We start from the raw sequence: 15,160 nt of genomic DNA on the forward strand, positions 1-15,160 counted from the left end.
GAATATGAATTGGTGTTGAATTTTTATTTGAGTCGAATGTGTGATAGTTGTGTGCCGATTTGTTAAAAATAGAGAGAACGCTAGAGACAAAAAAACACCCCTCCCAAGAAATGGTATGGCGACCGTGTGACGTCAAAATTCAAGATGGCGGCCACCACACATGCCAACGGATCCAACAAAGGTTTTGCAAACCTGTTATTATTTTTGTCAGGAACCACTGGCCCGACAAGAAATTGAGCCACGTTGCATACCCTCAAGCACCCCCATCTTTGCTTGTCCCATAATGACGTTTTATATATGTTTCATGACCCAGATAACTTTGCTTTTATTCTTTTTATTGCTTGCAACGTATGTTGTAGATTTCTAAAGCTTGCTCATTACGATCCGTGTAGCAATATTACCGTTTCTATAGTCGGTGGAAAGCCCTGGGATAACTGTTAACTATAAAATAAAAAGGAGCACCATAGTTCCCACGCCATCTTAGAAGTCAGATGGCATTATATAATTATTTACCCACACTTGTGTGCCCTCGAGACCATAATTAAGACCCACTTTCCACCAGACAGAGATCTCAGAGCGACCATACAGCGACCAAAATTAGACTTGTGGAACCCCTGATTTCATATTTGAAATATGATGCAATGTGTTAAAGTATGATTTGAGAGGCAACAAAACACACCAAAATGAAATTAAAATTAGTTCTTTTTTTATGAAATTTATTGAACGATATGTCAAATCTTTGGTCGCACAGCGGTCACAGCCTCTATTGGAAAAGGGGTGTAAGTGACGTACTTGACAAACTGGTTGTACTGTACATTTTTTTGGGCTGCCCAGTAAGGAAAATAAAGACGGCTTATGCAATAAAAGATTAATATTCAATACTTAATTGTTCTTTTTACGATACTAGGTAAGTGATTCTATCTAATTCCTTTTTTTTATATCGAAAATTTAAACGAAGGCACAGTTGTGTGCCCACAGAAGCCACCTATGCCAGACATTTCAGGCACAGTTTACAGAAGCCAGCTAATACAGGGTCTTTCCTACCAACCTGTCGTGACGTCACCAGAACAAAACACACCGACCAGACAATCAACTACGTAGGTGGAAAAGGTTGGAGAAAAACGACAAAATTCCACCCAAAATGAAGGTTTTAGCCCTTCTTATGGTGTGCCTTGGGCTTGTAGGGGTCCAGGGTATGCCTGTAAGCGATGTCGGCGGCAGGGAATCGGCTAGAGCGATCGGAGGGATGGCAAACGCCATCGCGAACATCTTCGACCGTGTCGGAGCCTTCATGCCACCGAGGGAGCCCGAAGAAGAAGAAGTTCTCCCTGAAGAAAAGGAGGTCGATCTTGTAGACATCAAGCCTGCTACTGAGAAGAAGGAAGAAAAGGAGGGACTCGATCTCGGTAAGTCGGTAGATTTACCACCAGATAAAGCAACAAAATAAGTCATAATTATGATAATATAATACAGTAGTTATTTCAATGGCATTGAAACATAGGTGTGTACGTTTAATATAACACGTCATCTTACCTGAGGCTTTAGTATAATTATTGAAAAACATAATTTGGCGCTGTAAATGTTCTAGCTTCTAGTAAACAAACAAACAAGTAAACACCTTGCAACATAGAGGTAGTCGTTCGGAAATATAAGTTATAACACGTCATCTTACCTGAGGCTATAGTATAATTATTGAAAAACATTGGTGCTTGGAATGTTCTAGGTTCTTAGCTGTCACTGTTCTTCACAAACAAACTAACTAACAAACAAATAAACAAACACCCTGCAACATAGGTGTATACAATTATGAAATATAACACGTCATCTTACCTGAGGCTATCGTGTAACTATTGAGAAATATTGGCACTGTGGAATGTTCTAGCTTCTTCAGTGTCAGTGTTCTCACAAAAACAACAAAAAACAACAACAACAAGCAAACAAGAGTATTCCATATTTGGCCCCTCTAGTACTACAGTGATATATATAAAATATTATATATTATATAACATTTTAGTATGATAGACAATTGTGAATATGAATATGATGCATAAGTGGTCAAGGATTGCTTTCCTATAGATTGAGAAATAAGATTATTGACTTGAAGGTAAGATACTAGTAGTCAAAGTACATTTCTCGTAAATGACAAATATCTATTACCTACATTTTTAATGTAATGGTACCGGTCACCCTAAATACTAACTTTAAGATGAAAATGAAGATACACAATGTTAGTATTGTTACTAGTGCCTAATCTATATGAATATTGACGAAAGAAAATGTATGTAAAGCAAACTGTAAAAAACAGTACATGTGTAATATGATTTGTTCCTCTCCATGTTTTTTGTGGTTTAAAATTGTTTTCTTCTTACAGATGACATGTTTGCCAAGAGTGCCATGGGCATGATGAAGGGGATGGACGACATGATGAAGGGGTTCAAACCCATGATGTCAGGTAAGCATTAGGTCTACGTCAGGTTTAAGGATTAGAACCCACGATGTCTGGTGAGCAGTAGTTATTCGTCAGTTTTAGGGATTAGAACCCATGATGTCTAATCCCATGTCCCATGATGTCTGATGAGTGGTAGTTATACATCAAATGTCTGGATTAGAACTCATGCTGCCAGGTGAACAGTAGTTATATATTCTAGGTTTAGGGATTCGAACCCATAATGTTTGGTTAGCAGTACTACTTAGTTATACATCTAGGTTTAGGGATTCAAACCCATCATGTCTGGTAACTTACTTATACGTCTCGTTTAGGGATTGGAACCCATATGTTGGGTGAGCAGTACTAGTTATGCTTAACTTATACATCAGGTTTAATATGTGACAGTAACTCGAAAGGTTGGTTCTATATATATAGTTCATACAGATTTTATCAGTCCCCTGAGTGGTCTTTTTGGGCAGTTAATCTTAAGCTGCAAGAACAGTTCAAGTATAAGATAATTCTTCATTTGCAAAAATTTCAGAAAAATACAGCCAAATTGGGCTTAAATTTTTCTTGACAGCAATCTTCATGTATAGATACTTATACAGTCAAACCTGCCTAGGCGACCACCTTTTCAACGCGACCACCTGGCCATGGCGACCGCTTTTTCTCGGTCCCGAAAATTTTCCCCATAGGCACAAGCATTAAGCTGCCTGCCCAAGGCGACCACCCGTCCAACGCGACCGCCACGAATTGGGACCGCACAGAGCACAATCCCTGCCCATGGCGGCCGCCTAATTTTCAAGCGTGTGGTGACATCGGATCATTTTGCTTTCGGATTTCACGGAAATGTTTTCAAGACTTTGAAGGACAAAAATAAGGACAAAAATATATGGAATAGCAATGTTATAGCATCGATTCCTCCATGAAGTGTTTTAATAAAACGTTTCCCCTAAAAACATTGTAAAGACAAATGTTTGTGATGTTGTTGTGCCTATCGTATTTTTATAGTTTGCCGCAAACTCAGTTCGGTTTAAACTCAATTTTCAGAACGAATACGTAGTGCATGGCGTCAGATTTCACAGAAATTACTCTCTATTTCTTGTATTTTCAACAAAAATGTGTCTGTGTCTTACTAAACTCCGCCGAAAAATGACTTCGCGGCGGGCAAAACATCGGGCGAGAAATGTTGTTCCTCGGTCCCGACGCCATCTTGGATTTGGGGCGGCCCGGCTTTGGCGTACCGCTGACCTTTCTAAAACACGATGCTTTTGTGTATGAACGTTTACGAATACTCTAGTTATTTATGAAAATTGATATTCTTATTTTCTTTTTATTTCCATGAATCTCACAAACCTTTATTGGACGCTGTGCGTTCTGCTGCACTGACTAATACCTTTCGATGCGGTCGCACAGAGCTTGGCGGCGCGACGAAATCTCACCGTTCCGTTTTCATCTTTAGTTGTCAGATCGAAAACTTTTTGCCCCTTTTATCCAGCGGTCGGCGCCACAAAAAAGGCTGTGGCCAGCAGGTGTTTTCTAGGGATTTGTCTTAGGCCTTAAAACTTCGATGATGTGCGTGTGTGTGTGTATTATTCAATGTAACGTGTGAATGCGGGAGGGCGCTGCGAGGCATCAATTTGTAGCCATTGTTTTGTAGTCAAAATTATGACGAAAATTTGTACACGATGTAGCGGTATACAATTATTACAACGATAACGGAAAATGTAATTTTTGTAGGATCTTTCTGTCAATGAGAATTGAACCTGGCGGGGGTCGCGCTGTCTAAATTCACATAATTTTCCATCCATTTACGTACTGTATTTGAAAACCTCGACCTGGAAACATGTGAGTGAAATCCTCTTCATGGCGACCACCTGTCCATCGCGACCGTTTTTGCTCGGTCCGCCGGGTGGTCGCCTTGGGCAGGTTTGACTGTACTTAGTATAAGCCCAGGAACTTAGTTTGCAGAGAACAAAATTGCAGATTGTGTGATTGTAACCATATGGATGGACAGATGTGTTATACTCAACCGAAATGTTCTATGTCAATGCTGCAAGTACAATACAAAGCCAAACTTGTGGTGACTGTGTTTCGATAATTATTTTCCGATTTCTCGGCAAAGTACTGTTATGTAGCGTTCGGGAGTTACTAGTCGGGAGTATCGACGCCGCTCCAATTTTTCGCTATTTTTTTATCTACAAAAATACAAAGAAAAGACCCAAAATTTGAAAATTTTGGGAGAGGCGCTGGGAATTTTGGGAGAGGCGCAGTGCCCTTGCACCATTGCGCAGGGAGATCCCTGATGCAGAATGATCTAGAAGTAGATGTTGAACCAGTGCGATTTCTTCCACGTCAACAGCTGGCATGTGATTGCGTAATACAAAGTGGATTTCACACGCCAGCTGTTCATGTGGAAGGAATAGCACTGGTTCTACTTCTAGATTGTTGTTTGTATTTGAAAACTAGCCAATTGCTGTCAAGAAAAATTTAATCCAAAATTGGCTGTATTTTAGCTGACAGATTTATTTTGTACTTCTGTTCTAGCAGCTTAGATTAATTGCTCAAAAAGACCACTCAGGGAATAGATAAAATTTGGTCTTTGTTTAACTGTGGTCACTGTAGACAGGATTATTATTGCTTAAGTCAATGGGAAACGTTCTCTAAAGGACCACCAGAAGGTGGTCACATTGGCCAGGTGGTCCTCATGTAAAGGTGGTCACTGGTTTGACTGTTGTGTAGAAACATCCTCACTAGATAGCTTTCAACAACGCCTACAGCTAGATAGATGTGCATATGTGTAGGTTAGATGTGACAGGTCGTTCGATGTTATATAACAAGCTGCTGTCACGTCACATGTCTGCAAATCTTGTGTGTTACACCGAGGGCGGTTATACCATCTATTTAGATACAGATGTAAAGATATGGTCCTTTTCCCTGTAGATATGATGAAAGACATGGAAGATCTGCCTGATATGGGAGATATGATGAAGGACATGCCTATGATGGGAGACATGATGAGAGACATGCCCATGATCGGAGAGATCGACATCAACTTGGACCAGGACGATCCTGACTTTAGCAAGGAGACCACTGAGTCTAAGAAGGTACGGAGGTGTTTTACAATGGACCGATCCAGCCGAAAATGTCGAACACCATATCGAACCCCATATTCTATTTAGAATACCTCCGTCAAGAACAGCGCTAGTTGGACAAAAATGGCACGTGTTAAGCAGGGTATGTACATCTGTCACAGGTTTTTCACTGTATTGGCTGCATGTAAGCTTAGGAAAAAAACGAAATGAAAAAGAAAATAGCTCGGGCACTCATGAGGGGGGAGCTTGAAACACATTGCCAACTACTACAAAGCCCGCTAATACAGAGTTCCGCCTCTTCAGTACTAGTGTATGAAACTAATTAATATGAATGCGACACGGTAAGTAAAAGAATTGCATTTTGATAGTTAATTACTAAAGGATATGCAGCTGCAATTCATGCAGTCAACACAGTGGGAACCCTGTCACAGATATACGTACCCTGTTTTACACGTGCATCGGTTGCTTGTAAAAAATCGGGCACTGATGGTCACCAACAAGGTAATGCTATGCGACGCAACCCGCTTTGGCATTGACCGAAAATATAACGCCCTCACCGTAACTACATTTACCCCCTCCTCAAACAACCCTACTCGGTGGATACATCCGTCCACAAAGAAGGCATACCATTTTTATTTGGTCCGCTCTGAAAGGGTTTCAGAGCCAAAGAAGCTCAACAGAAGACAGTCTGCATATTCGACAGCCAAGCGCGCGCGGCCGTTTTGTCCGTCAAGGGCTGTTTTTGATGGACTATTCGAAATAGAACAGGGGGCGGGGCTTATGGTGTTCGAACTGGTTCGGTCCATTCATTTGTTCCTTTGTTTAGATCCTTCTTGGGTCTAAATGTATACTTTTATTACAGGGAGGGGTTTCTTGCCCCCATTGAAGCCTATAGTTAAGAGGGTTTTTTCATCGACGCCGCGTTGAAAGAAAAAAATTTCCCAGGAAACAACACCTATATACATGTAGAAAGGAAACACCTACCCTACGGTATAACATATCTGATTTATAAGAAAATTCCAATACTTAGAATCGCACAATAATAGTTTGCCTAGGGTATGTCGAAAGCCCATAGCAGTGACGTCATCGGCCAGGTGCCCATGGGCGAGTCACTGTTTGTGGCCTCGGAGCGATACCCGGAAGCGAAGATCCGTCGACAAAAACATACCGAAAACAACGTATAGGGGTTGAATTTTATACAAACAGTGATCTGGATGCACTACTCTAATTTTTCACTAAGTAACCTGGAACAGAAAACCAGCTAAAAAACCTTTACTCCAAAATATTTGGGACTATCATGAACCCTGGTTGCGGAAGAACTGGGGTGTGCACTGATAAGCCTTTCCCCTTTGAAATGTTTGAGGCACCTCCTTCAACACGGGACGCCCATTTTATGTCCCTTCCGAAAGACTGGTCTGCCAAGATGTCCTGACCTAGGATTGAACTGGGTTCATTTTGACCGTTGCAGTCCCTAGTGGCAATTGCTAGTGCAGCAAGTTTCCTTGCTGTTTCAGTAGGAGGGTTTGTTTTTATTACAGCGAACGGTTGCTAGCCCTTCCCCAGTTATAGCTATGTAGGAATCCATAGTATGTATTTGTATATTTATGATAAGTTACATTGCATTTGAGGGCAAATGCTAGGCAAAGGGGGAGGACTGTAGGAATCCATAGTACGTATATGTATAGAACGCTATTTGTATAGAACGCTATTTGTTTGTTTATTTATTTCTGTCAACGGCCGTGCGCTTTTGTATGTTCTCAGAACGCCGACATTGAGCGTTCGCGTTCTAGGAACTCCTGCGTTTGAATAAAATTAGTTGTTTATGAGAATTCATCAAGCACAGACATGGCTTATTCTCTGACTTCTCATAGCTACATGCCTGTGTGACACATATATTACACTATTACAATTCTACTAAAATAAAAGAAATAAAAATCAAACTATCTTTTGAAAATTACACGTCTGTAGGTGGCTGGAGACACCATCATCACGCACAAGAAGGAGTCCAAGCACACGGGGAAGGACGGCAGCGTGAGCTACGTCAACGCGGTGGACAAGAAGCAGGGCGGCGGCCGCAGCTACAGCGTCGTGAAGGTGTACGAGAACAACAAGGACTTCGACGACCTGTTTGGACCGGATGCAGTGCCATCGGTTAGTTCAGACTCTTGTAGTCAGGTTTTTAGCTAGAATTTATAGACACAGTTCCCCCATGAGCTCTATGGGTTAACAGTTACCTTGTGCTGATCCAGTGTCTGGTATTGAGCGCGCTGATGTCATCCATAAAAATTACTTACTGTGGCCTTAGGATAAAAACAACAGTCGCAGTGTGTGTGTTTTCTTAGTGAAGGGTGTTTAGGAGACGCCCTGACACCCTGCGTCTACACTGTAGCCAATATTACTGAACAAAACTACAATTACAACAGGAAGAAGTTGAACTAGATTTACAATGAATGCTAGTTGTGTTCTGAAATGAAATATTGAATTTTCAACAGCTGTATCAAAGTCAATCATGAGCTAGGAAGAATTTGGCATCTCCCTGACTTCCCCAAAACCTGAAAAAAAATTTTAATTGACAATAACATGAATTGTACCAAGGAGCTTTAAAACCCAGTTATGAGCTCCCTGTTTATGCATGTTCCCATGCCTTTGTTTGCAGCCGACTCCGATGCCGGTGATCCCAGACGACGGTGAGAATGAGGCTGAGCCTGAGAATGAGGCTGAGTCTAAGAACGAGCCTGAGCCTGAGAATGAGGCCGTTCCTGAGACGGAGGGCGACACCACTGCTGAAGAGGATGAGCTGGACCCCGCCCTGTTTGGCCCAGATGCCATTCCTTCGGTAAAGTTTAAACCGGTTGTTTTGTTCCTTGCTCTGAGATATACATAGCAATGGCCGAGTGGGTGGAGTGTTTGCCTTGTACGGTAGGTCGTGAGTTCGAACCCCGGCCGGGTCATACCAAAGATTCTAAAAATGGTACAAACTGCTTTCTCTGCTTAGCACTCAGCATTTGGGAAAGAGTATGGTAGTTAAACACACACCACTACCAGTGGACTAGCCCCCTGCTGTAGTGACTTGCACAAAGTTGTGTGGCCCAAGGACTTTGGAACCGGAGATGGGCGCTGCCTTATGCACCTTTGGTGCGGGATGGACTTTAACTTTACTTTTAACTTAGATATACAGTTTTATTGCATGAAATATGATGATAAACCCTATTGGCCTCACATTATATATGATAACCTGGCCTGAAGACAGCCTCAAAATTGTTATTGAAATTTGAATGTAAAATTTACGATCAGTGATGTCAAATAGCCGAGTGGCAAGGTTAGCTGACATAATATTAAGAGGTCATGGGAGTTTGATTCCTAGCATTCCTGACTAGATGTTGTGTCCTTGAGAAAGGCACTTCACTCGACTTTCCTTACTCCACCCAGGTGTAGAAATGGGTACCTGACTTCAGTTGGGGAGGTAAAAGGCGGTGGTAGGGAAGGGTTGGGCTCCCCATAGACACAGTGGATAACAACCCACTGCCCCTACGGCTTCAAAAAGGCCTTTACCTACACTTGAACCATTTGTATACCTAGTTTTGAGACAGATTTTCCTGCCTATACTAGTCACCTTTGTTCTACAGACATCAGTGTGTGTCTATCTTTCCCTGTTAAAGAGGGATTAGTTTTGGTTGATATTGTTTTTTTTGTCATTTGTATTCGCCACTGATCAGTTACTGTTAGTTCTCTTTTGTTATTTATGTTCTCTTGATTCTGTTGATATGGACTTTTCAAACTCTCATCAAATCAATTTCTCTACTTTAGTTCTGTTTAATTTCAATATTTTGTTATCTTTGGTTGATACTGATTTTGTTATATTCATTTGCCAATGAGGCTGTTATTACTATTATTTTGGATATTACTTATATTTACAAGTATTCCATTTCTGTTTCCACCTTTACTTATTGTTTTTGGATCCATGGGTCATGTTCCTTTTCCTGTTTCCTGTACTTTGATTTTCTCTTGTTTGTATTATTTGTTCATTTTGTGAAATGCAATAAAAAGAAAAAAACAAAGAGGGATTAACATCTAATTGGTTCTGTTGTTGTTCCCTCAGCCCACCCCCATGCCTGACCTGCCAGTCGAGGAAATCCCCATCGACACGGAAGTGTCCCCCAACAACGAGGAAATCCAAGATGGCGGCAATGACGATGATGATGACGAGATGCCTGTTGATGAGGAACAGCTCAACAGGGCGCTCTTCTTCCAGCCCCATGATGACGACGCTCGCGAGGCCATGTTCGGCCTGATTTAGACAAATTCCGCTCTCTTCATATTTGCCATTTTCTCGGTGAGGCTGGTAGATAAATTTATTTTCCATCAGAAGAAAACTGCTAGAAAACTCTATCCGCTGTTTGATGTTAAGGTGGTGCAATGTACTGAAGTATAACATTACTGTAGAGGAACTTATGTTTTGCTACTGCTGCTACTCAGTCTATATGTATATCCGTTCTTGTCTATAGAATATGTTACTGTCTAGTAGGGGTGGATACCGGTTCGCTGGACCTAATTCGGACCTTTATAACATCCAAGAACCGAGTCCAAAAAACCTGAAAGCCTAAAACCTGAGTCCATAAAAACCTGAACGAAGTGCAAATATATTTTTCTATTTTGTTTGATAAAAAGTGTTTTGAGTGTCCCCACTGACAAAAAAGGTATTTAGAATAAGTGCAACATTCAAATATCAAACACTGGTTTATCTTGAAAGTTTTATCACCAAGAAACTTTTATATTCATGCGTGTCAGTATTAATTCTCTATGCTTAATATTGGTCTAATAAAACAAAACATCAACTGGACAGGATCAGGTCCAGGTTCAGGTCCGGACCTGAACCTAAATCTCTGGACCTAAACTTCGACTTGAACCTTATTATAAGCCGAACCGGTATCCACCCCTACTGTCTAGTGGTTCTTCTTGTACTGTATATCTGTTTCTTGATGTAACATTATCAGAACTTGTCTCTGTGAATCTAATGTAGTTTCTATATCCTTCGTAACACAGATGTGCATGTAACCCAAGTAATATTTTTTCTTGTCTACAATTTAGTACGTCACACAAAATATTTATGTTCTAGTTCTTTACATACGATGTGAAAATCATGTTTAATGGAAATAGTTCCATACTGTGAATTCGGTGTTTTTACACCCACCCAGCAATAGATGTATGTATTCTTTACTTTTTGAGAATTTCTATTAAGTAAGTTATTCGGGTAGGTGGTTGGAAGATCTGTACATCTTTCTCTGCAATAAAACATCTAAGGAAATCTTTGTCGTTATTGTTTTTTTTCTCTTAGGCCACAGCAAGTAAATCTTATGGATGACATCCTCCGCAGACTCCAAAATTAATGAGATAGGGCAAAAAAAACCAAGGCGGGCAAAAAAAACAAGATTCCTATACTTTCAAATTTTGAGATCATAATTCTTGTCAAACAATAATTGAGGACACGAAATATGATATCATGACCAACAGGTCTTTTAGTCCTGTATTCAACCAATGTATTAGTCCTGTTTTCATTCATATATATATAATATAAAACCTTGATTCAACAGTAAACATGTCCTTGTAGATGTGTATACATCTTGATAGACTAACTACAACAAATGCAGAAAAGAGCTTGTCGTACCATCATCTGAAGCAACTACACTGGGGATTCATATGCGATGAAACACCTTGTTTATCCAGCTCAATTAACTAGACCCACCCCCCCCCCCCCCCATAATTTATATAATGTCCTTGCTAGAACAAATGCAGCTTGTTATTATACCATCATGGGCAGGAACTACACTGGGTATTCATATGCAATGAAACACCTTAGACTCTCAACGTTTACGGCATATTTGCCAATTTTTGGCATGTTGACCACTGTCGGAGGGCAATGAAATTTCTTGTCTTTTATCTCGAAATCAGGCAAAAATTAGTGAGCGCGCTGATGTTATCCATAAAAATTACTTGCTGTGGCCTTATGACTACATGTTTCTATGATGATGTAACATTTGGTTGATTTCAAACACTTAAAACCCTTGTCCTGCGGACCGCCTATATATAGGCGCTACGCATAAGGTCTCATTTATGTATTACTCCGAGTGGGTACCCTAAAAGAGTCCGTTGCCCAAAAAAATGAACGGCTGCATGTACATGTGTCTATATCGGTGCAAAAATCGCCTATAGCTAGGCCAGCTGATATCAAGCGTCAAACTGATGAAAGCTTGTTTGTAACGGAAGAAATTAACAGGTAAAGTTCGGCAGCCGCGCGCGAGGTCGGACGTCCACAGCCGGACATTGGCGGTAATTCGGTGGATCACTTTCAGCTGGAAAGTGCCTATTTAGGGGGTCTAGCTAAGTGCCGCTTTTAATTGCCATAAAAAGGTATTATATGCCAACTGGTAGTTGGCAATTTTTTCAGATGATCTAGGGTAGCTGAGCTCAACAGAGAATGAATGACATCGGTGCATTTCCTATAGCTTCATTACGAACGCGCCCTTGTAAAACACGTTTTATAACATGTAAGCCTATGGGGCGGAAAAACTCATGAATGAGACCTTAATGTGCGGGTCCTGCGGACCGCCTATATATAGGCGCTGGGGGTATTTCCGGCACGAACGCGTCCCACTCCGGCGTAACCCCCGAAACCCGGAAGTAACATAGTGTTGCAACATCGTCGGGGTCAAGGGTCAAAATTATTGTTGCGCAATTCGTCCCAAGACGCATGCGTGATATGTTAATGAGGCCATATGTTAATGAGGCGGCCATCATGGTGCGTCGTCTGCTGGTATGTTTTCGGAGAGATATTTTCCGTGTTTCTGGCGGCAATATCGGTGTTTAAACGCCAAAATGGATCGGTACACGGTCGAAGACGTTCTAGGGGACATTTTCACGAACGATTCAGTGGTGGAATATCCTTTATCAAGTGAAAATTCCGCTGAAATCAGTGACAGTTCTGGCGAAGACGGGGAGTCACAACATCGGCCTCGAAGACATGTCGGGGCAAGCGGAGAGGGACCCTTACACGTTGCTGATGAACTTGAAAGCGGCGCTGACCCTCCTTTTAGCCGTGGAAGAGCTCGGGGCACTTACCGAGGACGGCGTGGACGTGCCCGGGGAGGTAGTGGACGTGGTCGCTGGCGGGGAAGTGGTGCATGATTTCTATTGTGGGGCTGACCAGTCTCAGACTTTGATAGCCATATACTCAACTGTTATAATATCTGCAATTCGTATTTCTTTACATATAATACGATATATTATTCTGATGTTGTCAAAACTGGTCAGAAACTTTGTAGTCTTCGTAGAAACCTGTGTGTTGATGCTATACAAAGGCATATGAAAGCATAGTGGAATAATGTACTTTTTATTGCTTTTTATGTCTTTATTATAATATAGCCTTCAGTATAGATTGTAACAACTGTATGTTGATATGACAAGAAAGTTTAGACTATAAGCTTTCCACTCTTGTATAGAAAGCTAGAATGTCAATTGTTCTATGGCTACAGCATGAAGTGTACTGTTCTGTATGAGAGTGTAGATTTTGCTCAAAAGTGAGTTCAGCACCAAGGGCAGTCTACAACCATATACATGTACTCACCTGTTACAATACCTGTGTATTTTACTTCTTCACATGTATCATTCTGATGTTGCCAGGACTGGTCAGCAACATTGTAGTCTTGGTAGAGACCTCTGTGTTGGTGCTATGCAGCAGTATATGAAAACTTTGTGGAATAATGTACTTTTTATTGCCTTTTGTATCTTTATTACCTTTGTATTCAATGATATTACTTTGTTTGGAATTCAAAAGATAATACCTGTTGTAAGCTTTCAGCTGATGTGTAGGAAAGTGATTGCAATAGAGGTAAAGAAAGAAGTATACTCATTCTAAATGGCTCAGCTTTTCTACAGAAAAGCCAGTTCAGCACCGTGGACATTGTATGGTCATAAACCTACCTGCTGAGATACCTGGGTGAACTTCTTCATCATAGATATAGCTCTGATGTTGTCAGGATGTGTCAGGAATGCATCCTCGTCCACCAGGACCTTTCCGCTGTACGTTACATCGCTCGCGGAAAAGGCCCTGGTAACACGGGATGGCATCCATGGTTATTGCAGGTCGAGCCTCCAAAACAGCTTCAGCCAATCAGAGGGGTTAAAACCCATTTGCTTCCACTTATCGGAAGCAAACGCGCAAAGAACGCTGGGAAGCTATCAGCCAATCAGGTTACGTGTTACGGCCAGCTCATTAATTATTTATGAGCTACAACTGCCGTTTGTCCCAAATAAGGGTTAGCTCATTAACTATTCATTAGCTACAACTGCCGTTTGTCCCAAATAAGGATTAGCTCATTAATTATTCATCAGCAAGTCTCGTCGACCTGCAATAACCATGGATGCCATCCCGTGTTACCAGGGCCTTTTCCGCGAGCGATGTAACGTACAGCGGAAAGGTCCTGGTGGACGAGGATGCAGGAATGCTGCAGCTTTGATATTGGTACTTTTTATATGGTTCAGATACTTCAATACAAAAGGTTTTTGAAAAAAGGGTTTTTTATTGATTTATTGCCATTATCAATCAATACAGGTAGGTGCAGGCAACATTTGCAATATATTTCTGAAAAGTAGAGACTCTTAGCTTTGCATTGATATATAACTTTATAGAGTTATTTGTGGGCAAAGTATCAAATAAATAGCAAAGTTAAAGCAGTACCCCTCCTTTAAATAGGGTCAAAAAAGCCCAGCACAGGGACTACTATAGGGTAAAAAAAGTCCAGCAGGACAAGGGCTAAAACCACAACTTTAGTTTAGAATTCTAAAGAACCACACAGATATACAGGTAAAAACTCCCATATGAAACACATAAATAACCTTTGGTTTGATACACCTTTTTATTTACCTGCTGACTGTTAAACTGTAACCGGAAATTCACAACATTAGCATGCCGTTCCCACACACAATTGCACTGTCAAGTAACACACGGTGGTCTAAAAGCGTCGCCTAGCGGTTAAAAATATTATTGCAGAAGGTTGCTGCAAGGGGCTGTAATGAACATGAACATAGTTTTGATGGCCTGTATCTATCTAAGTGATACAGATTACAAGAAAATGCTGTAAATGCTTTGATACAATTTGATTAATGGAACAGCATAAATTGTAGAGATTTGCCACGTTTTTGGGTTCCGAAAAAGCAAATCTTCGAATGCCGCAATTTGCGCTCATTGAAACACTTGTAGTTTCTCATCAATACTTTCCGTATCACAAAGGTAACTGTAGGCTATTCAAATCATAGATTGACCCCGTGTGAAGATAAGTGTACCATCATGTTCCAGCACTCTTCTGCACTGTAAGTTGTAAAAATATGTTGAATCACTAGTCGACGCTTTTAAAGTCAGTGCATGTTTGCTTGGGAACGTCGTAATAACGAATTTCGGAGATACATGCTGACTATCAGTACAATAATATTAGGTGAAATATGCATGTTTTTATAAAGCCCACACATATGATTTTTCTTTCAACGCATATTTTCCCAACCAAATGTTATAGCTTATCCATGTACTTTCAAAAAGTTTAAAACGATCCTTGCTTGCACAATATCCACGTTACAGAAAATTACC

The 15,160-nt window shown here is 40.9% G+C and overlaps 1 protein-coding gene across 1 annotated transcript; it reads left to right on the plus strand.

Moving 5' to 3' along the window:
* The first annotated feature begins 1,062 nt into the window (after positions 1-1,062).
* LOC136421685 (uncharacterized) lies at positions 1,063-10,828 on the plus strand. Its single transcript, XM_066409162.1, has 6 exons — positions 1,063-1,406; positions 2,372-2,452; positions 5,372-5,535; positions 7,492-7,674; positions 8,180-8,359; positions 9,623-10,828. The coding sequence occupies exons 1-6, from the start codon at positions 1,142-1,144 to the stop codon at positions 9,818-9,820; spliced, it is 1,071 nt and encodes a 356-aa protein (XP_066265259.1). The 5' UTR covers positions 1,063-1,141; the 3' UTR covers positions 9,821-10,828.
* Positions 10,829-15,160: the final 4,332 nt, after the last annotated feature.

The sequence above is a fragment of the Branchiostoma lanceolatum genome, chromosome 16 (genome assembly GCF_035083965.1).
Source record: "Branchiostoma lanceolatum isolate klBraLanc5 chromosome 16, klBraLanc5.hap2, whole genome shotgun sequence".
In the NCBI taxonomy this organism is placed as follows: domain Eukaryota; kingdom Metazoa; phylum Chordata; class Leptocardii; order Amphioxiformes; family Branchiostomatidae; genus Branchiostoma; species Branchiostoma lanceolatum.